At 42.2% G+C, this 20437-nt stretch overlaps 1 protein-coding gene across 1 annotated transcript; it reads right to left on the bottom strand.

Annotated features, from left to right (window-relative positions):
- Positions 1–103: 103 nt before the first annotated feature.
- Positions 104–17955, bottom strand: LOC110262620 (uncharacterized). The gene is made up of 9 exons (XM_088487458.1): positions 17944–17955; positions 17591–17858; positions 15627–15648; positions 6876–6889; positions 2002–2330; positions 1800–1919; positions 1525–1692; positions 783–950; positions 104–499 (listed from the first exon to the last, which is right to left on the bottom strand). The coding sequence occupies exons 1-9, from the start codon at positions 17953–17955 to the stop codon at positions 104–106; spliced, it is 1497 nt and encodes a 498-aa protein (XP_088343584.1).
- Positions 17956–20437: the final 2482 nt, after the last annotated feature.

Genomic DNA, 20437 nt, shown 5'->3' on the forward strand with positions numbered 1-20437 from the left:
GCTCAAATTCAGGACACTGAACGATCGAGATGTCGAACTCGCTGCAAACGAATGCGACATGTAGTTAGCTAAAATTACAAGTTATGCCTAGCGAGACGGGTAATCACATGGCATGGGTATGAAATATAAAGAAGAGAAGCATACAGCAAGGTAATCCAGAAACAACTAACCGGTCAAAATCATAGTCACTGAGCTGTACAAGTGCTGCTGGCATTGTGTGTGGAGATCCATTTTTTAGGTCAGTGTTTGCTTCTTGATGACTATTATGATTGCCCTTGAACACGGGATCTGCTTGTTTCACATCATGTGGCGGAGGCTGCTGTTGGAATAATCGTATCCTTCTAGCAAGCGGCACGTCGTCATCATCATCAAAATCTGGGACTACCAATGATGCAGCATTGCTTCCTGCTAAATTTTCTCTTGCAATTGCTTTTTTGGTGCCGCGTCTAGAACGGCTTTTGCAGACAGGCAACTTTCTCCTCGTGCCTGTCTTGGATTCCTATGCGGTAAATTCATGTATATTGTCATTTGCAAAAAAAATAATGAAACTCTTCATCATAGATATTGTCATTTGAATATAAAAATAAACAAACATGATAATAACGTAGGTAATCCTAATTTACAACTACATGCACATCACAGCATGTTGCACACCAGCCAATGAAGGAATGTCCAAAGATTAAGAAGGATGCATGAAAATATTAACAAAAATGAATCAGAAATTAGGAAGTGAACATCCAATTCAATTTATAACATGAGCTATCATAAAGAAAGCATATCACCTTATCTGCCTCCTTATAGCTTGGTTGAGATGTAGTCTTGCCTTGGATAGATGGAGATTGGTCAGTGTCCTTGCAAGGCCTCTTACACCCTGCTTTCTCGTTAACTGCTTTACTCGAAGACTGTTTCTTATGTTTATTCTCTTTCATTGCATTGTTTACTAGGCGACCCTGTGTGTTCAACAATGGACAAGAAATAGATAGAAAAAACTAACGTGATCTTTAAAGCGCTAAGGAAACAGAACAAACAGACAATCGTTCGTCAAAATTAACCATCTAAAGCCATACTATAGTGAACATCCAAAACACTACTACAATGAACATCCACAACTACAATCAACCAACTAGGCAGCCCCTAAAAGCAACTGTATAAGAAGCCATCCAAATAAAGAAATCATAAGTTATCTATCCAGTTCAGATTATAACCTAATTTGAGAATGCTAAATCCATCTATTTAATTAACAAACTCAACTCAAATTAACCCTTATTAAAAATAAGACACAGTAGCTGTATTCAAACAAGCTGCCAACATAAGAACATGTAAATATCATTCACGGGCATTGAATTCAGCTCTGCCAAAGTTCATTTATAACCACCATGTATCAAAACAAGCCATGCAACCACATAAGGAAGTAACTTTAGAATTTTGTAATCACAAAATCTATGATAAGGATCAACCATCCTACCACACAAGTAAGGAACCAATTAAATGAGCTCACGAGCTATCAGAAGGAAAGCAAATCACCTTTTTCGCCTTCTTGTAGCTTCGATGAGGTGTAGTCTTCCCTTGGGTAGACGGTGATTGGTCAATGTCCTTGCGGGCCCTTTTACACTGTCCTCTCTCGTTAACTACTTCACTCGAAGAATGCTTCTTCTTTTTTCTCCGGTTCCTTGCATTGTTGACTATGCAGCCCTGTGTGTTCAACATTAGGCAATATAGAGATGAAAAAAATCAACGTGAACCGCCAATTGCATTTTTGTTCAACTAAATTATGAAAAATACATTATTAGAGTTTGAACCTGTGAGATAACATGGTCGGCCTTCTTATCAAGTTCATCATTGGTCCATTCCACAATCCAAGGCTCGGGTACTCGACATGCATGCAACGGACCATGCTTTAATCGGTGAAAGTACAAAACCTATACAGAAATATGTTACATTTTAGGAATTACACCTACAACCGTACATTGGTTTTAAATTTAAGTAATTTATTGCCATTACCAGCAACACGAACATGCACCCCCCGCATGTTTTCTGGTTCTCGTCTTGAAATTTCCTTATCGCATCTCGCGACCACTTTAATATGTGATACGGCCAATGAAACCTCCTAGGGTTCGAGACATCCAATGTTGGAGGGAGGTGCCACGGAGAAATAGTCTGCTGGCTTGTGGGGTTCAGAAATATCTTCAAAACAACCATGATAAAGTACCTTCTAAATGTCATCCTCTGTTGCTCGGTCTCCATTGGACAAGCAAATACTAAGTCCCGCAGTTGGGTTGTAGTTTTCTTCTGAAATTGTCTCTTAATTGCCAAATGCGATTCATTTTTTTCTGCAGTTTGGGAATTGGGTCCTGTTCCGAGGGTTACCTGAAACTAGAGGTCGATCTCGGATGAGATCTTCTGTATTGGTCGGAGATGGTGTGTCCGGCTGGCTGGTGGCGGCCAGAGCTGTCGTGCCTGACTTGTTGGACTTGCTGCACTGCTGATCCTTGGTCACCGGAGGGTGGGGGTACCTGCAAGAGACTCTGATGCTTAAGTTAGCACGGGTATTAAGCAGGTTTATTGTAGAATAAGAGTATGAGTTATACCTGGGTGCTCCAGTGTATTTATAGTGGTGTAGAGTGACCTTTTTAGATAAGATAAGTTAGTTATCTTATCTTATCTTATCTTATGGTGAGGTCAGCTTATCTTCAACGGAACTGCCCTTCTCTCTGTAGGCTTGGGCTGCCTTTGGATTGGGCTGTGTCCCTTCATTTGGGCCGTTTAATGGGCTTTCCTGTCGATATGGCCGAGTTCTTCGCAAAGAAGTCGGTCCGCTTGACCTGAATAGGTCGGTCGCTTTGCTACTGAACATCCCGGTTCGGACACCTCGACCCAGGGTATGAACAGTGCCCCTGCTTGAGCTCGGTTTTCTTTTTTGAGGCCGAGTTCTCAACTTCGGTCCTTCTCTAGAGAGCCGAACTCAAGCACTTTGTCGATTCCTTTGTAGAAGCCTTTTTTGAATGTAGAACGTTTTTTCCTCTAAAAGCGTGCACTTTTATATCGGCGCTTTGGGAACGTGCGAGGGTTTAATGCTTTCATTAATTTAACATTAATTGCCCCGTTTCCTTTTTGGCTCTTTATTTTGATTTTGAAAACCCAGAAACGGTTTCTCTCCTTCGCCCTTTTCGTAACTTCTTCGCACTTATCCCTTCATTCTCTGCCTTTCACCCACATTTCAGCTTTTCCTGCGTTGCGGCGTCGCTTGGTGATTTTTCTGAAGCTTCTGTTTTCGCCTGTTGTTCCGCGTTTTTCCCTGCGACATTGCTTTTGTTCGTGCTTTTTTGCTCGTGAGAGGGCGACTCCAGTTTTCGTCTTCCATCCTCAATTTCTTTGAAGCTGGCTGCTTTTTCCAGGTTGGTACTCACTTTCTTGCTTCCTTCATAGCTTCGTCTTCAGTTTTTTAGTGAAGCTTTGATTTTGTTATGTTTGAAAGTTTGAATCTTTTTCGTGGTCTTGTATTTGCTTGTCACTGTAATATGTTTTTCTTGACTTTCTTTTATGCATTCTCCTGGCATTTCCGTCGAGGCTTTCTAGGGTTTTATTGTTGCTTCTGGTTGTTTCCTGTCTGATACCGATAGAAAATCTGCATCTGTTCCTTGCTTTGTTTGGAGATTTCTTTTTGTCTGATTCTGAAAAAGTTTGCACCTTTGATGGTTTCTACATGGCGTGCTTTGATTTTGGGAATGCTTTTTGCTTGGTAGACCGAAATGACTTTCTGTGTTTTACTTTGATGAAGAATGTTTGCTGTTTGAATTCTTTCTGAGAGATGCTGGGGTGCGAGCTGTAGATTTTCCTGGAAACCTTGCTTTGTTACTTCCTCCAAAGGATGCCCCAGGACTTTGGTTTGAGTCTTGGGGTTTTTCTTTTCTGTTTCTTGGCCTGTATCGTATTAACCGAGTTGTTTTCTCCCTTGTCCGAGATGTTTTTAGTAACCCCCTCTTCTTTTCTTATTTGTAGGATTAGTTGGCCTCATGTCTTCTCGCAATAACATTGTAGAGATGTCTTCCAGAGTTCCCGAGGGGATGTCCGATTGGCTGGACTCCCTTGTTTTGTTGTGTGTTTCTGTTGTGGATGCTGAATTTTGCACAGAGCTGAGGAAGCGCCATAGGATTTGTGGTAACGGTACCTGTGAAGGGGATTACGAGCTTGTTGCCACTGATTCTGATGAGAGAGTTTGTTTTTCGACTTCCGTCAAGGGGGAGCGTCCCTCCTTCTATGCTTATGAATACTTCTTCAGCCAATTAAACGTTACTTTCCCTTTTACTGCTTTTGAAACTGACTTGTTGTGGTCCTGTAACATTGCTCCGTCCCAGCTTCATACTAACTCTTGGGGTTTTATCAAAATATTTCAACTTCTTTACCAGGAGTTGGGCGTAACCCCTTCTGAAACCCTTTTCCTTTATCTTTTTGTCTCGGCCAAGCCCGGAGGTACTTCCAAAAAGAAAGCTTCCTGGGTTTCTTTCAGATCGCCCCAGGGGCATAAAGTTTTTGCCATGTATGATGAGTCGTTTAAAGATTTTAAGAACTATTTCTTCCGAATCCGTGCTATTGAGGGGGTCCACCCCTTTTTTCTTGATGAAAATGATGAGCCTGCTTTTCCTCTAGAGTGGCAAAAGAATGTAAGAGTGCCACGTTACACATGGGAGATGCTTAGTGAGGTTGAGCGAGCCTTTGTAGTTGTTCTTGAAGATTTGTGGGGGAGGCCTCCCCATCTGGACACGAAGAGATTTTTGAGTGATTAATCTTTGGTTCGGGCTGCTTTGGGTATTGTCTGATTTGTTTTTATACTTGCTTCCGAGCTTTTCTTCTCCTATGTTGTAACTTGTCTTTTTGATTTTGTGTTTTTCAGAGATGTCGAAGAATAATGATTCTATGAAGGCCTACAAGAAGGCGAAGAAGGCGACTGCTGCTTTAAACATCTCGGCCAAGGCGGCCGGAGAGGGATCTTCTCAGGTTCCAGTTAAACCTCCTATACCAAGTTCTCCCGGGCCGAGGAAAGCAATTCCTACTCCTCGGGTTCGTCTGGTCGATCCTCCACAATCTTCTGCTGCAGCTTCTGGTGCCCCTCCTAGTAAGAAACAAAAAACCACTGAGCCTTTCGACCTTGATGCCCCAAACTTTGATGCGATTGAGTTTGTGGATCAACAAATCGGCCCTTATGGTGTTCTTTCTATGGACGACGTGTCGCTTCTTCATCATTTTGATTATATAACTCGGAGTGGTATTAAGTTGGCACACATGGGAGCGGCCTTATATCGAACTGCTCAAAGTCTTCCTCTCCATGCCACTAAAGCTTTCATGGAGGAGGCCAAACAGGAGTTTGATCGGATGAAAGGTTTGAAGGAGGAGCTTGAAGTGAGGGTGGCCAGGTTGGAAAAATATTTGGAGAATGAGAAGGCAAGTTCCACTTCTCTGGCGGCTTTTGTGAGACTGGCCGAGGACACGGCTGTGAGACACAAGGATAGTTATGTGACATCTTATCGGGAGGTGTTGCGTCTGAGAGAGGAGTTGGAGAATGCCCGAGCTAATTATTCCGAACTCCAAGGTCATCTTGTTGGCAGCGTAACTGCTGCCTATGAGAACCTGAAGGAACAAGTTCGGGTTATTGCTCCCGAGGCCGACCTGACCCTCTTTAGCTTAGATAACGTTGTCAGAGATGGCAAGGTTGTCCCTGATGACGAGGATGAGGATGATGTCGAACTTCCCCCCGTATCCTCTGCCAAGGTGTCAACTCCTGTCGTTCCCACCGAGGTCAGCCCTCCTGCTTCTGATCCTGACTGTCAGATCTTAAACCGGGATGATGGTATTGTGGATGCTGTTCCTCTCCAGACTCGCCCTCCGTCTCCTCGAACTGATGCTGCTAAATAGTCTTCTGGCCCTTAGCCCATTTGTTCTGGATATTTTCGTAGTTGGCCCGGCTTGTGGGATTTTTAAACTCTTTTTGTTAACTGTTGATATTTTCTCGTTGCTTGCCTAGCAACCTTTTGTTTTGATAAACAAAAGTAACTTTCTAGCTTTTGAGGTAGATTTTGGTAGCCTCCGAATCTTTATAACTTTGTGGATTATATCATGCTTTCACGCTTAACTTGGTATCTTTTTGTTTTCTGAGGATGTTGGAGCCTTGCAGCTCGACCTTTTTGGATTGCTTTGTACTTGAATCCTTTTGTGGTTGTGGTTATGTGGGTCTAACTTGTTCTTCAATTTTCTCGTTCTTGCTTGTGTTTCTGACGATCTATGACCGATTTCTTCAAGTTGGTCCTCCAAGTTGTTTTTGTAATCCTCTTTCTTGGATCTTTGTTAGATCTCTTTCAGGGACTACTTTTATAACTTTGTTTAGTAGTAGGAGTCTGACTTCGTTATGTCGGTCTCCTTTAAGTTATTTTGTAAATAACTTTTTAGTGGTAGGAGTCCGACTTCGTTATATCGGTCTCCTTTAAGTTACTTTTGCAAATAACTTTTTAGTAGTAGGAGTCCGACTTCGTTATATCGGTCTCCTTTAAGTTATTTTTGCGAATAACTTTTTAGTAGTAGGAGTCCGACTTCGTTATATCGGTCTCCTTTAAGTTATTTTTGCAAATAACTTTTTAGTGGTAATAACTTTTTAGTGGTAGGAGTCCGACTTCATTATATCGGTCTCCTTTAAGTTATTTTTGCAAATAACTTTTTAGTAGTAGGAGTCCGACTTCGTTATATCGGTCTCCTTTAAGTTATTTTTGCAAATAACTTTTTAGTAGTAGGAGTCCGACTTCGTTATATCGGTCTCCTTTAAGTTATTTTTGTAGTCCTCTTTTTTGGACCTTTGTCAGGTCTCTTTCAGGGACTACTTGTATAACTTTTTAGTTTTGGGCTGACTTTGTTATGTCGGGCCCTTCTAAGTTAAAGTAATTCTCTTTAATAGGGTTGGCCAGACCTCTTTCCAGGGTTTACTTATAACTTGGGTTGACTTGGTCCGACTTCTTAACGTCGGCCAGTCTTTAAGTTATTATTTTAGCAATCCGTAAGACCTCGTCAGGTTTTTTTTTAGTTCTGTGTTCATCTTTGCCGATTTGTAGAAAGTGGTTGTCATCTCTAGGTCGTCCTTTTGGTGAATCGCGTTTTCACCTTTATCGGACGGTTATCTTTATCGTGATCGTGCAGCAAAATTATTTTTCACTTTCTGCCGATCGGTTGCTTTATAATCGGACGATGAATGCTTCAGATTAATACGTCTTGAACACTTGTAGAATATCTAAGATATATTTTATTCAAAGGAAAAGTGCAAATATATACATATGGGATCATCCTTTTAAGGCGGATAGTGTCTGAGTCTCAACTTGGTGCCTCGTTAAAAAACCTTTTCAGGAAAAAGAGTGCATCCAACAATGAGATCTTTATCTTTTCTAACCGTAGTACCTTTTTAGGTTGCAGGCGTGCCATGATCTGGGAAGCTCTCGTCCATCGAGTTCGGACAGTCTGTAGTAGCCCTTCCCAAGTACTTCTACAACTCGGTAGGGTCCTTTCCAGTTTGCTGTCAAATTTCCTTCTCCTGGTCGAGTTGTTCCGATATCATTTCGGATTAGGATGAGATCGACTTCCGTGAAACTTCTCGGCACTACCCTTTGACTATATCTGGAAGCCATTCGACGTTTTAGTGCTTCTTCCCTGATCCGAGCTCTTTCTTGGATTTCGGGTAGCAGGTCGAGCTCTTCCTTCTGGAGTTGGGAGTTTGCTTCTTCATTGTAATGAACTACTCTGGGCGATCCTTCCTCAATCTCTATTGGAATCATTGCCTCCATTCCATATGCTAATCGGAAGGGGGATTCCTTTGTGGTGGAATGTGGCGTCGTTCGATATGCCCATAGGACCTGTGGAAGCTCTTCTGCCCATGCTCCCTTTGCATCTTGTAATCTCCGTTTTAACCCGGCCAATATAACTTTGTTAGCAGCTTTGGCCTGTCCATTGGCTTGTGGATGTTCAACGGAGGTGTACTGGTGCTTTATATTCAAGTCGGCTACTAGTCTTCTGAAGCCTGCGTCTGTGAATTGGGTGCCATTGTCTGTGGTTATGGAGTATGGAATCCCAAACCTCGTGACAATGTTCCTGTATAGGAATTTCCGACTTCTTTGAGCGGTGGCGTTGGCTAGGGGTTCTGCCTCAATCTATTTTGTAAAATAGTCTACTCCGACTATGAGAAATTTTACTTGTCCTGATCCCTAGGGAAAGGGTCCGAGAAGATCAAGTCCCCATTTTGCAAACGGCCAAGGTGAAGTCACGCTGATGAGCTCTTCTAGCGGGGCGATGTGAAAGTTGGCATGTTTCTGACATGGTGGACATGTCTTTACAAATTCTGTAGCTTCTTTCTGTAGAGTTGGCCAACAGAACCCCACCCGGAGTACTTTTTTGGCGAGAGCCCGTGCTCCAAGATGATTGCCACAAATGCCGACGTGTACTTCTTCTAGTACTTCCCTTGTGTTGGAGGTCGGTACGCATTTTAGTAATGGTATTGAGATCCCTCTTTTGTAGAGGATGTTGTTTATGATGGTGTAGTACTGTGCCTCCCTTTTTAACCTCTTTGCCTCCTTTTCTTCTGTAGGGAGTGTTCCTGTTTTGAGGTAGTTGATTATGGGGGTCATCCATCCTTGGTCCTGGTTTATTATGGCCAGGACTTTTCCCTCTTCCGAGATTGATGGGTTCTGTAGTATTTCCTGAATGAGGCTTCTATTGTTGCCCCCTGGTTTGGTGCTGGCTAGTTTCGAGAGTGCGTCAGCTCGGGCATTCTGTTCGCGGGGTATGTGGCAGATCTTATATTCCCCGAGTTGTCCGAGCTGTTCCTTGGTTTTATCCAAATATTTTTTCATAGTAGGGTCTTTGGCTTGATAACTCCATATTATCTGTGAGGTGACTACTTGTGAATCGCTGTAAATGTTGAGTTTTTGAACTCCAACCTCTTTAGCCAGCTTCAAACCAGCTAATAAGGCTTCATACTCGGCCTGGTTGTTCGAGGCCGGGAACCCGAACTTGAGGGAGAGCTCGACTTGGGTTCCTTGATTGCTTTCTATTATCACGCCTGCGCCACTTCCCATTTTATTTGAAGAACCATCCACATAAAAATTTCATTCTGTGGGGGTTTCCAGGGCGTCTGTGAATTCTGCAACGAAGTCGGCCAGATGCTGCGATTTGATGGCCGTCCGAGGTTCGTATTGGAGGTCGAACTCTGATAACTCTACTACCATTGTAAAATTCTGCCTGCTAAGTCTGTTTTCTACAGTATTCCTTTTATGGGCTGGTTGGTTCGAACCTTAATAGTGTGAGCCTAGAAGTACGGGCGAAGTCGTCGAGATGTTAAAATGAGAGCATAGGCAAACTTTTCTATCTTCTGGTAGTTCAGCTCGGATCCCTGTAGCGCTTTGCTAATGAAGTATACAGGTTGTTTTCCACTTTCGTCTTCTCTGACTAATGCTGAGGCTATTGCCTGGCTTCCTACTGCGAGATATAATATGAGCGGTTCTCCTTCTCGTGGTCGAGATAAGATAGGCGGCCGTCCTAAGAACTCCTTGAAGTCTTGGAAGGCCTGTTCACATTCTGTCGTCCATTCGAACTGCTTTCCCTTCCTTAAAGTAGCATAGAAGGGGAGAGATCTTATCGCTGCCCCTGCTAAGAATCTGGATAGGGCGGCCAATCTTCCGTTGAGTTGCTGCACTTCTTTGACACAAGTGGGGCTCTTCATGTTGAGTATGGCTTGGCATTTATCCAGGTTTGCTTCAATTCCTCTTTGTGTGAGCATGAAACCTAGAAATTTGCCTGCTTCTACTGCAAAGGTGCATTTTGCGGGATTGAGTCGCATGTCATGCTTCCTTATAGTGTTAAACACTTGAGTTAGGTCGGACAGTAGTGTGTCTTCATTTTGTGTCTTTATTAACATGTCGTCCACATATACTTCCATGGTTTTTCCGATGTGGTATGAGAAAACTTTGTTCATTAGTCTTTGATAAGTAGCACCCGCATTTTTGAGATCGAAAGGCATTACGATGTAGCAGTAATTTGCTTTCGGCGTTAAAAACGAGGTCTTTTCTTGATCTGGTGGATACATGGGGATTTGGTTGTATCCCGAATATGCGTCCATAAATGAGAGGTATCTATATCTGGAGGAAGCATCTACTAGAGCATCGATACTTGGGAGTGGGTAAGGATCTTTTGGGCAGGCTTTGTTGAGATCGGTGTAATCAGTACACATTCGCCACTTCCCATTTGATTTTTTCACCAAGACGACGTTGGCTAGCCATAGCGGATACTTGACTTCTCTTATGAATCCTGCCTCCAGTAGTGCCTGTACCTGCTCTTCCACAGCTTGGGATCGCTCAGCTCCCAGCTTCCTTTGTCTCTACTGCACCGGCCGAGATCCTGGGTAGACCGCCAACTTGTGGCTCATTAGCTTAGGGTTTATGCCCGGCATGTCTGCGGCTTTCCATGCAAAGAGGTCAACATTATCTCGTAAGAATTGTATCAGTAATTCTTTTGAGTCTCCTCTTAGGATCGTGCCGCTATCAGTTGTTTTATCCGAGGTGTCTCCGATCTGAATCTTCTCTGTCTCACCTTCTGGCTGCGGACGGAGTTCTTCTCGTCGCTGAACTCCGCCAAGTTCAATTATATGAAACTCTTCCCCTCTGCCTCTGAGGTTTAGACTTTCGTTATAGCAGCGGCGTGCCATCTTTTGATCTGCCTTTATCGTGGCTATCCCTTCTGTAGTTGGGAATTTCATGCATAGATGTGGGGTCAAGACTATCGTGCCGAGTTGATTAAGTGTTGTCTGACCTATTAGAGCATTGTAGGCTGAACTTACGTCGACCACAATGTAGTCTATTTTGAGGGTCCTAGATTGGTTCCCTTTTCCGAAGGTTGTGTGTAGCGATACGTATCCCAATGGTTGTACTGGGGTGTCTCCTAGTCCGAACAGACTATTCGGGTATGCTCTAAGCTCCTTTTCATCTAAGCCGAGTTTGTCGAAGGCTGTTTTGAATAAGATGTCAGCAGAACTCCCTTGGTCTACTAATGTACGGTGTAGATTGGCGTTTGCAAGTATGATAGTGATGACCATGGGATCGTCGTTCCCCGAGATGATGTCGGATGCGTCCTCTTTAGTGAATGTTATCGCCGGGATGTCGGGTGTTTCCTCCTTTCCCTCGACATGATATACTTCTTTGAGATATCTTTTTCGGGATGATTTGGAGATCCCACCTCCTGCGAATCCGCCGTGTATCATGTGAACGTGTCTTTCTGGTGTCCGAGGTGATTGTTCAGCTCGTCCGTCATCTTCGTCCCTTCATCTCTTTCTTTGGTCGTCATCTCGGGTGGCTAGAAATTGATCTAATTTTCCTTCTCTCACCAATTTTTCTATGATATTTTTCAAGTCGAAGCACTCGTTGGTGGAGTGCCCTCGGACTCGATGGTATTCACAATATTCCTTCCGGTTTCTTCCTCCTCTTTTGCCTTTGAGTGGTCGTGCTGGGGGGATTTTCTCTCTGTGGCAGACTTCTTTGTATACGTCGACCAGGAATACCCTGAGAGGAGTGTAGTTATGGTATTTTTTTATTTTCTCCCCCTGTCGATCTTCTTTCCTTTTGGAGTCCTTGTCTTTGTCTCGGTAGGGGGCCCCAGATTTTGAGGTTTCTCCCAGCCGAGCGTTCTCTTCCATGTTGATGTATTTTTCTGCTCGCTCCTGTACTTCGTCTAAGGAGGTAGGGTACTTTTTTGATATAGATTGGATAAAAGGTCCCTCTCGTAGGCCATTGATGAGTCCCATGATGGCAGCCTCTGTTGGTAAACTTTGTATGTCTATGCATGTTTTGTTGAATCTTTCCATGTAGTTGCGGAAACTCTCCCGATCTCCTTGCTTGATCCCTAGTAAACTGGGTGCGTGCTTAGCCTTATCCTTCTGGATGGAAAATCTGGCCAGGAACTTTTTGGCCAGGTCGTCAAAGTTTGAGATGGACTTTGGAGGTAAGTTGTCGAACCATCTGATTGCTGTCTTTGTGAGGGTTGTTGGAAAAGCTTTACAGCGAACGGCATCTGAGGCGTCGGTAAGGTACATTCTGCTTCTGAAATTGCTGAGATGATGGTTGGGATCTGTGGTGCTGTCGTAAAAAATCATATCCGGGAGTTTGAAGTCTTTTGGGATTTTGGTTTTCATGATTTCCCTGGTAAATGGATCTTGTTCTTTGCGTGAATTTTCCTCAGGAGTAGTCCGAGGAGTTTTCGATTTGAGATCGGCTTCTAATTGCTGTAGTTTTTCTTCTAGTTCTCGGCGTCGCCGTACCTCTCTTTGTAGATCCTTTTCGATTTCCCGTTGTTGTTGAGTTTCTTTCTCAAGTTGCTTTAAGCAATCTTGAAGCGCTTCTATTGCTCCCGGTTTTGGTGAGTTCTTGACTCCGTTGGATTCCGGGGTATCTTTCGGTGTGGTGTCCGTGTTTTTGTGCGGCGTTCTATTTTCTAGATCTGAGTCGTGGTCGTTGTCATGGCCGTCCGCCATGGTGTTGGGATGACTTCCAGGTCCCCGACAACGGCGCCAATGTTCCGAGGGTTACCTGAAACTGGAGGTCGATCTCAGATGAGATCTTCTGTATTGGTCGGAGATGGTGTGTCCGACTGGCTGGTGTCGGCCGGAGCTGTCGTGTCCGACTTGTTGGACTTGCTGCACTGCTGATCCTTGGTCACCGGAGGGTGGGGGGTACCTGCAAGAGACTCCGATGCTTAAGTTAGCACAGGTATTAAGCAGGTTTATTGTAGAATCAGAGTATGAGTTATACCTGGGTGCTCCAGTGTATCTATAGTGGTGTAGAGTGACCTTTTTAGATAAGATAAGTTAGTTATCTTATCTTATCTTATCTTATGGTGAGGTCAGCTTATCTTCAACGGAACCGCCCTCTCTCTGTAGGCTTGGGCTGCCTTTGGATTGGGCAGTGTCCCTTCATTTAGGCCCTTTAATGGGCTTTCCTGTCGATTTGGCCGAGTTCTTCGCAAAGAAGTCGGTCCGCTTGACCTGAATAGGTCGGTCGCTTTGCTACTGAACATCCCGGTTCGGACACCTCGACCCAGGGTATGAACAGTAGTGTAGAGTGACCTTTTTAGATAAGATAAGATAGTTATCTTATCTTATCTTATGGTGAGGTCAGCTTATCTTCAACGGAACCGCCCTTCTCTCTGTAGGCTTGGGCTGCCTTTGGATTGGGCTGTGTCCCTTCATTTGGGCCCTTTAATGGGCTTTCTTGTTGATTTGGCCGAGTTCTTCGCAAAGAAGTCGGTCCGCTTGACCTGAATAGGTCGGTCGCTTTGCTACTGAACATCCCGGTTCGGACACTTCGACCCATGGTATGAACAGTGCCCCTGCTTGAGCTCGGTTTTCTTTTTTGAGGCCGAGTTCTCAACTTCGGTCCTTCTCTTAGTAGAGCCGAACTCAAGCACTTTGTCGATTCCTTTGTAGAAGCCTTTTTTGAATGTAGAACGTTTTTTTCTCTAAAAGCGCGCGCTTTTATATCGGCGCTTTGGGAACGTGCAAGGATTTAATGCTTTCATTAATTTTAACATTAATTGCCCCGTTTCCTTTTTGGCTCTTTATTTTGATTTTGAAAACCCAGAAACGGTTTCTCTCCTTCGCCCTTTGCGTAACTTCTTCGCACTTATCCCTTCATTCTCTGCCTTTCACCCACATTTCAGCTTTTCCTGCGTTGCGGCGTCGCTTGGTGATTTTTCTGAAGCTTCTGTTTTTGCCTGTTGTTCCGCGTTTTTCCCTGCGACATTGCTTTTGTTCGTGCTTTTTTGCTCGTGAGAGGGCGACTCCAGTTTTCGTCTTCCATCCTCAATTTCTTTGAAGCTTGCTGCTTTTTCCAGGTTGGTACTCACTTTCTTGCTTCCTTCATAGCTTCGTCTTCAGTTTTTTAGTGAAGCTTTGATTTTTTTTATGTTTGAAAGTTTGAATCTTTTTCGTGGTCTTGTATTTGCTTGTCACTGTAATGTTTTTTTCTTGACTTTCTTTTATAAATTCTCCTGGCATTTCCGTCGAGGCTTTCTAGGGTTTTATTGTTGCTTCTGGTTGTTTCCTGTCTAATACCGATAGAAAATCTGCATCTGTTCCTTGCTTTGTTTGGATATTTCTTTTTGTCTGATTCTGAAAAAGTTTGCACCTTTGATGGTTTCTACTTGGCGTGCTTTGATTTTGAGAATGCTTTTTGCTTGGTAGACCGAAATGACTTTCTGTGTTTTACTTTGATGAAGAATGTTTGCTGTTTGAATTCTTTCTAAGAGATGCTGGGGTGCGAGTTGTAGATTTTTCCTGGAAACCTTGCTTTGTTACTGCCTCCAAAGGATGCCCCAGGACTTTGGTTTGAGTCTTGGGATGTCCGATTGGCTGGACTCCCTTGTTTTGTTGTGTGTTTCTGTTGTGGATGCTGAATTTTGCACAGAGCTGAGGAAGCGCCATAGGATTTGTGGTAACGGTACCTGTGAAGGGGATTACGAGCTTGTTGCCCCTGATTCTGATGAGAGAGTTTGTTTTCCGACTTCCGTCGAGGGGGAGCGTCCCTCCTTCTATGCTTACGAATACTTCTTCAGCCAATTAAACGTTACTTTCCCTTTGACTGCTTTTGAAACTGACTTGTTGTGGTCCTGTAACATTGCTCCGTCCCAGCTTCATCCTAACTCCTGGGGTTTTATCAAAATATTTCAACTTCTTTGCCAGGAGTTGGGCGTAACCCCTTCTGAAACCCTTTTCCTTTATCTTTTTGTCTCGGCCAAGCCCGGAGGTACTTCCAAAAAGAAAGCTTCCTGGGTTTCTTTCAGATCGGCCCAGGGGCATAAAGTTTTTGCCATGTATGATGAGTCGTTTAAAGATTTTAAGAACTATTTCTTCCGAATCCGTGCTATTGAGGGGGTCCGCCCCTTTTTTCTTGATGAAAATGATGAGCCTGCTTTTCCTCTAGAGTGGCAAAAGAATGTAAGAGTGCCATGTTACACATGGGAGATGCTTAGTGAGGTTGAGCGGGCCTTTGTAGTTGTTCTTGAAGATTTGTGGGGGAGGCCTCCCCATCTGGACACGAAGAGATTTTTGAGTGATCCATCTTTGGTTCGGGCTGCTTTGGATACTGTCTGATTTATTTTTATACTTGCTTCCGAGCTTTTCTTCTCCTATGTTGTAACTTGTCTTTTTGATTTTGTGTTTTTCAGAGATGTCGAAGAATAATGATTCTATGAAGGCCTACAAGAAGGCGAAGAAGGCCACTGCTGCTTTAAACATCTCGGCCAAGGCGGCCGGAGAGGGATCTTCTCAGGTTCCAGTTAAACCTCCTATACCAAGTTCTCCCGGGCCGAGGAAAGCAATTCCTACTCCTCGGGTTCGTCTGGTCGATCCTCCACAATCTTCTGCTGCAGCTTCTGGTGCCCCTCCTAGTAAGAAACAAAAAACCACTGAGCCTTTCGACCTTGATGCCCCAAACTTTGATGCGGTTGAGTTTGTGGATCAACAAATCGGCCCTTATGGTGTTCTTTCTATGGACGACGTGTCGCTTCTTCATCATTTTGATTATATAACTCGGAGTGGTATTAAGTTGGCACACATGGGGGCGGCCTTATATCGAACTGCTCAAAGTCTTCCTCTCCATGCCACTAAAGCTTTCATGGAGGAGGCCAAACAGGAGTTTGATCAGATAAAAGGTTTGAAGAAGGAGCTTGAAGTGAGGGTGGCCAGGTTGGAAAAAGATATGGAGAATGAGAAGGCAAGTTCCACTTCTCTGGCGGCTTCTGTGAGACTGGCCGAGGACACGGCTGTGAGACACAAGGATAGTTATGTGACATCTTATCGGGAGGTGTTGCGTCTGAGAGAGGAGTTGGAGAATGCCCGAGCTAATTATTCCGAACTCCAAGGTCATCTTGTTGGCAGCGTAACTGCTGCCTATGAGAACCTGAAGGAATAAGTTCGGGTTATTGCTCCCGAGGCTGACCTGACCCTCTTTAGCTTAGATAACGTTATCAGAGATGGCAAGGTTGTCCCTGATGACGAGGATGAGGATGATGTCGAACCTCCCCCCGTATCCTCTGCCAAGGTGTCAACTCCTGCCGTTCCCACCGAGGTCAGTCCTCCCGCTTCTGATCCTGACTGTTAGATCTTAAATCGGGATGATGGTACTGTGGATGCTGTTCCTCTCTAGACTCGCCCTCCGTCTCCTCGAACTGATGCTGCTAAATAGTCTTCTGGCCCTTAGCCCATTTGTTCTGGATATTTTCGTAGTTGGCCCGGCTTGTGGGATTTTTAAACTCTTTTTGTTAACTGTTGATATTTTCTCGTTGCTTGCCTAGCAACCTTTTGTTTTGACAAACAAAAGTAACTTTCTAGCTTTTGAGGTAGATTTTGGTAGCCTCTGAATCTTTATAACTTTGTGGATTATATCATGCTTTCACGCTTAACTTGGTATCTTTTTGTTTTCAGAGGATGTTGAACCTTGCAGCTCGACCTTTTTGGATTGCTTTGTACTTGAATCCTTTTGTGGTTGTGGTTATGTGGGTCTAACTTATTCTTCAATTTTCTCGTTCTTGCTTGTGTTTCTGACGATCTATGACCGATTTCTTCAAGTTGGTCCTCCAAGTTGTTTTTGTAATCCTCTTTCTTGGATCTTTGTTAGATCTCTTTCAGGGACTACTTTTATAACTTTGTTTAGTAGTAGGAGTCCGACTTCGTTATGTCGGTCTCCTTTAAGTTATTTTGTAAATAACTTTTTAGTGGTAGGAGTCCGACTTCGTTATATCGGTCTCCTTTAAGTTACTTTTGCAAATAACTTTTTAGTAGTAGGAGTCCGACTTCGTTATATCGGTCTCCTTTAAGTTATTTTTGCGAATAACTTTTTAGTAGTAGGAGTCCGACTTCGTTATATCGGTCTCCTTTAAGTTATTTTTGCAAATAACTTTTTAGTGGTAGGAGTCCGACTTCGTTATATCGGTCTCCTTTAAGTTATTTTTGCAAATAACTTTTTAGTAGTAGGAGTCCGACTTCGTTATATCGGTCTCCTTTAAGTTATTTTTGCAAATAACTTTTTAGTGGTAGGAGTCCGCCTTCGTTATATCGGTCTCCTTTAAGTTATTTTTGTAGTCCTCTTTTTTGGACCTTTGTCAGGTCTCTTTCAGGGACTACTTGTATAACTTTTTAGTTTTGGGCTGTCTTTGTTATGTCGGGCCCTTCTAAGTTAAAGTAATCCTCTTTAATAGGGTTGGCCAGACCTCTTTCCAGGGTTTACTTATAACTTGGGTTGACTTGGTCCGACTTCTTAACGTCGGCCAGTCTTTAAGTTATTATTTTAGTAATCCGTAAGACCTCGTCAGGTTCTTTTTTAGATTACTTTTGATAACTTCTTACATTATTCTGTGTTCATCTTTGCCGATTTGTAGAAAGTGGTTGTCATCTCTAGGTCGTCCTCGGAACAGGTCCCCTGCACGAAACAAAACAGTTTACCACTATCAGTACGTGTCAACATCGGAATATGCATTACCACACATCAAAAGCTTTACATCTTACATAATGTACACTAACCTTGAGAAGGTATGCCGAATAGATTGCCGATAAGTTCTGCAGTAATGCGAATGTCCCCGGCGTCGACCCTGAGAGTATTTGTCTCCACGTCATAGGCCCTTGCTAGTTGGAGCATGATGCTCTGCTTCACATGCCATTGAGGTACCCGGCGTAGGAAATCAAATCCAATGGCCTCAATCTCGGCCAACTTACCTTGCTCATTATGTCGTTCCAAGTGGGTAAATAAGTTGTTAATGTAGTAAGGTGAGCAACGCGTCTCGACTAGTTTCTGTTGAGCAAAACAAGTATGGATCAGCAGAAGGTGGTAAAAAATACCCAGATATATTCATTTACTCATGTAATCAATGGGATACCTTTTTACCCATCTGATTTTGTCTTCGGCCGGTTTAGAGATAGGTTTGTCTTTTGCTTAGTCTGGTGTAGTTGCTGTTTTCCACTAGCTGCATTATTGCAAGTACTAATTACTTAAATAAAATCTCAGCAACAGTCCAAGATGGTCTCAAAATCAATTCCAGAGGCAGTTAACAATAAAAAAAATAGTCTAATAATATATATAGTGACATAAAAAATTTAAAGACGACCACTCTATTATTTTATGGACTAATTAATATTAAACATTCAACCTGTTCTATAAAAATAAAGGTCAACAATTGATAGAATTCACGTAGAAAAAATTCTACCAAAGTCGTCATGTAATAAGATCACACATGAATGTTCATCCAAAGTGAGTAACAAGGTGAGCCACATTAATTTTATTTATTTTTAATGGTGTAAGAAAACTAAAATTTTGTAAATAGCATTCCAAATTGCTAAAACCAAGCCAACAAAAAATTCTGAAATTACATAATGTTAATCTTTTTATGAATATTTTTTATCAGTATTAGTAAAATTTATGGATACAAATAATTGTTTTTTTCTGAAAAAAAGACAAACAGAAACAAATCTTGAAAATGATGTGGAGGCCTTATACATATGTTCCATACACTTTTCTAATAAACAGGACCAACGAAGATGAAAAAATAAATCAATAAATAAATAAGAGCTCCAGTAGACAAAATGATCATAGGAATAAAAAAAGAAAAGCACACCATTTTGTCCAAAGCACTCACAATTCACAAAACCTTAAAAAAAAAAGCAAAATATCCAAAACACTAATGAATAATTTTCTATTGCTGGATTATCTAGATACAAGACTAGTATATGGCACACCACTTTATTTATTTAGAAACTAGAGAGAAAATGATAGAGATCAGCGAGATAAAGAACAAAGAGGGCGAAATAATCAAAGTGGGTTACATCTAACAAATTGGGATCCAATTTTTGAAAGTCTGGAGATGAAGTTAAAACATAACATCTCTAAAATACTGCTCTTTATAACAATAATAATTACTTCATCTTAAAAACAAGAACACTCACTACTCTGCAAGGAAACACAAAATTAAAAATAAAAAAAAAACACCCCCAATTAAATCAATTAAAACAAAACTAACTAATCTATGAACACCATTACCATCTAATCAGTAGAGTCAATTTGTATCATTCATCACAAATATTTTTTTTATCCTAAATGCAATTTTGCCGTCCAGGTTTAAAAATCATAACGGTCCAGTCCTGAGATGAAAATAATTTTAAATTTATTACAAACCAATAACAACTAGTTCAGGTAACTATTTGGCTGTAGCGGCGAGAGCAACATAGCAGGAATTAGAAATTGTTCAGAATTGAGAAAATTCGCCAAAACTAACCATCCAATATCCTACTAAAGTAACCATCCAACAAATATCAACCAATTTTCAACGATGGTCAGCCATTATACGTCACGTTGCATGCACATGGTCCGCACCGAAAAAGACAAAAAATTTTCAAACTTAACTCATATATAAACACGATTCCAAACTTTTCCGACCTTTTCCGCGCTAAAAAAAATCATGAAGAACTTCAACAACCTAAACTAACTACAAAAATGGCTCCTATCTCACCATGGCTAATCACGCATTTCATCAACAAAATCTTTCTACAATCAAACATGCAACCGCGATTACCAATCAAAAACCGAACTACCTCACCCACTTACCTTGGATGGTTAGGATTCTTCCGGTGAAGATGTTCGTTGTCTTTCCGGTGAACCGTTGAGTAGCAGGCGGCTGGGTTGCAGTTCTGATCGGCGGCTGGGTTGCAGCGAATGCCGGATGCTCAGCGACGACGTCGTGCTTGAGGGCAACAAACAGATCACTTGCGTTCACCTGTGACCTTCCTTGGTTGCAGGTTGCGGGGCTCAGGGTTCTAGCGCAGTCAGGGTCTCTGCAACGAATTGGGAGGGTTTGAGTGGGAGAGGAGAAACGGCGATAAAAAGAAATTGGGGATTTGGGAAAAAAGTGGAAATAGTAAAAATATGGTGGTGTGTTAAAGTAAACAGCCATAATAGAATTAGGGTTAATTTTCTGCTTTAATTTCAATTGGGCCTAATAAAAAAATTTATTGTAGCTATTGTATAGATATTTCATTGTGTCTCTAGCGGGATCCTTATATATATTATAGTCTATAAATATTAAATAATTTTGTTTTATATATTTATTTAATTAAATTCACTTTGTACAGTTCAACTAGTAGTGATATGTTGATTGAGTAAGGGATCCAATAATCCATTATATTAACAAACTGAGTTCATTGTCAGGCCTGGTAATAACAATGTTTTATATACTAAAACATATACAAATATTTAATTTTACTATTTACATTAATGTATATTATCTATACATTTTGCTATATGACAATCGGTGAGAGGATGAGCGGTTTATATATATAAAAATAACCAGAGGTTGAAATGGTTATGACTTATGATTGGGC

The sequence above is a fragment of the Arachis ipaensis genome, chromosome B5 (genome assembly GCF_059453495.1).
Source record: "Arachis ipaensis isolate K30076 ecotype BB chromosome B5, ASM5945349v1, whole genome shotgun sequence".
Taxonomy (NCBI): Eukaryota; Viridiplantae; Streptophyta; class Magnoliopsida; order Fabales; family Fabaceae; genus Arachis; species Arachis ipaensis.

Bases quoted from the DNA above. Each gene is read 5' to 3' on its own strand.
- LOC110262620 (XM_088487458.1), bottom strand. The intron at 15,649-17,590 runs GTTAGTGTACAT...GACTTTGAGCAG, and splicing joins ATTCGGCATACCTTCTCAAG to TTCGATATAAGGCCGCCCCC. The intron at 1,920-2,001 runs GTAATGGCAATA...ATTTCTGTATAG, and splicing joins GGTGCATGTTCGTGTTGCTG to GTTTTGTACTTTCACCGATT.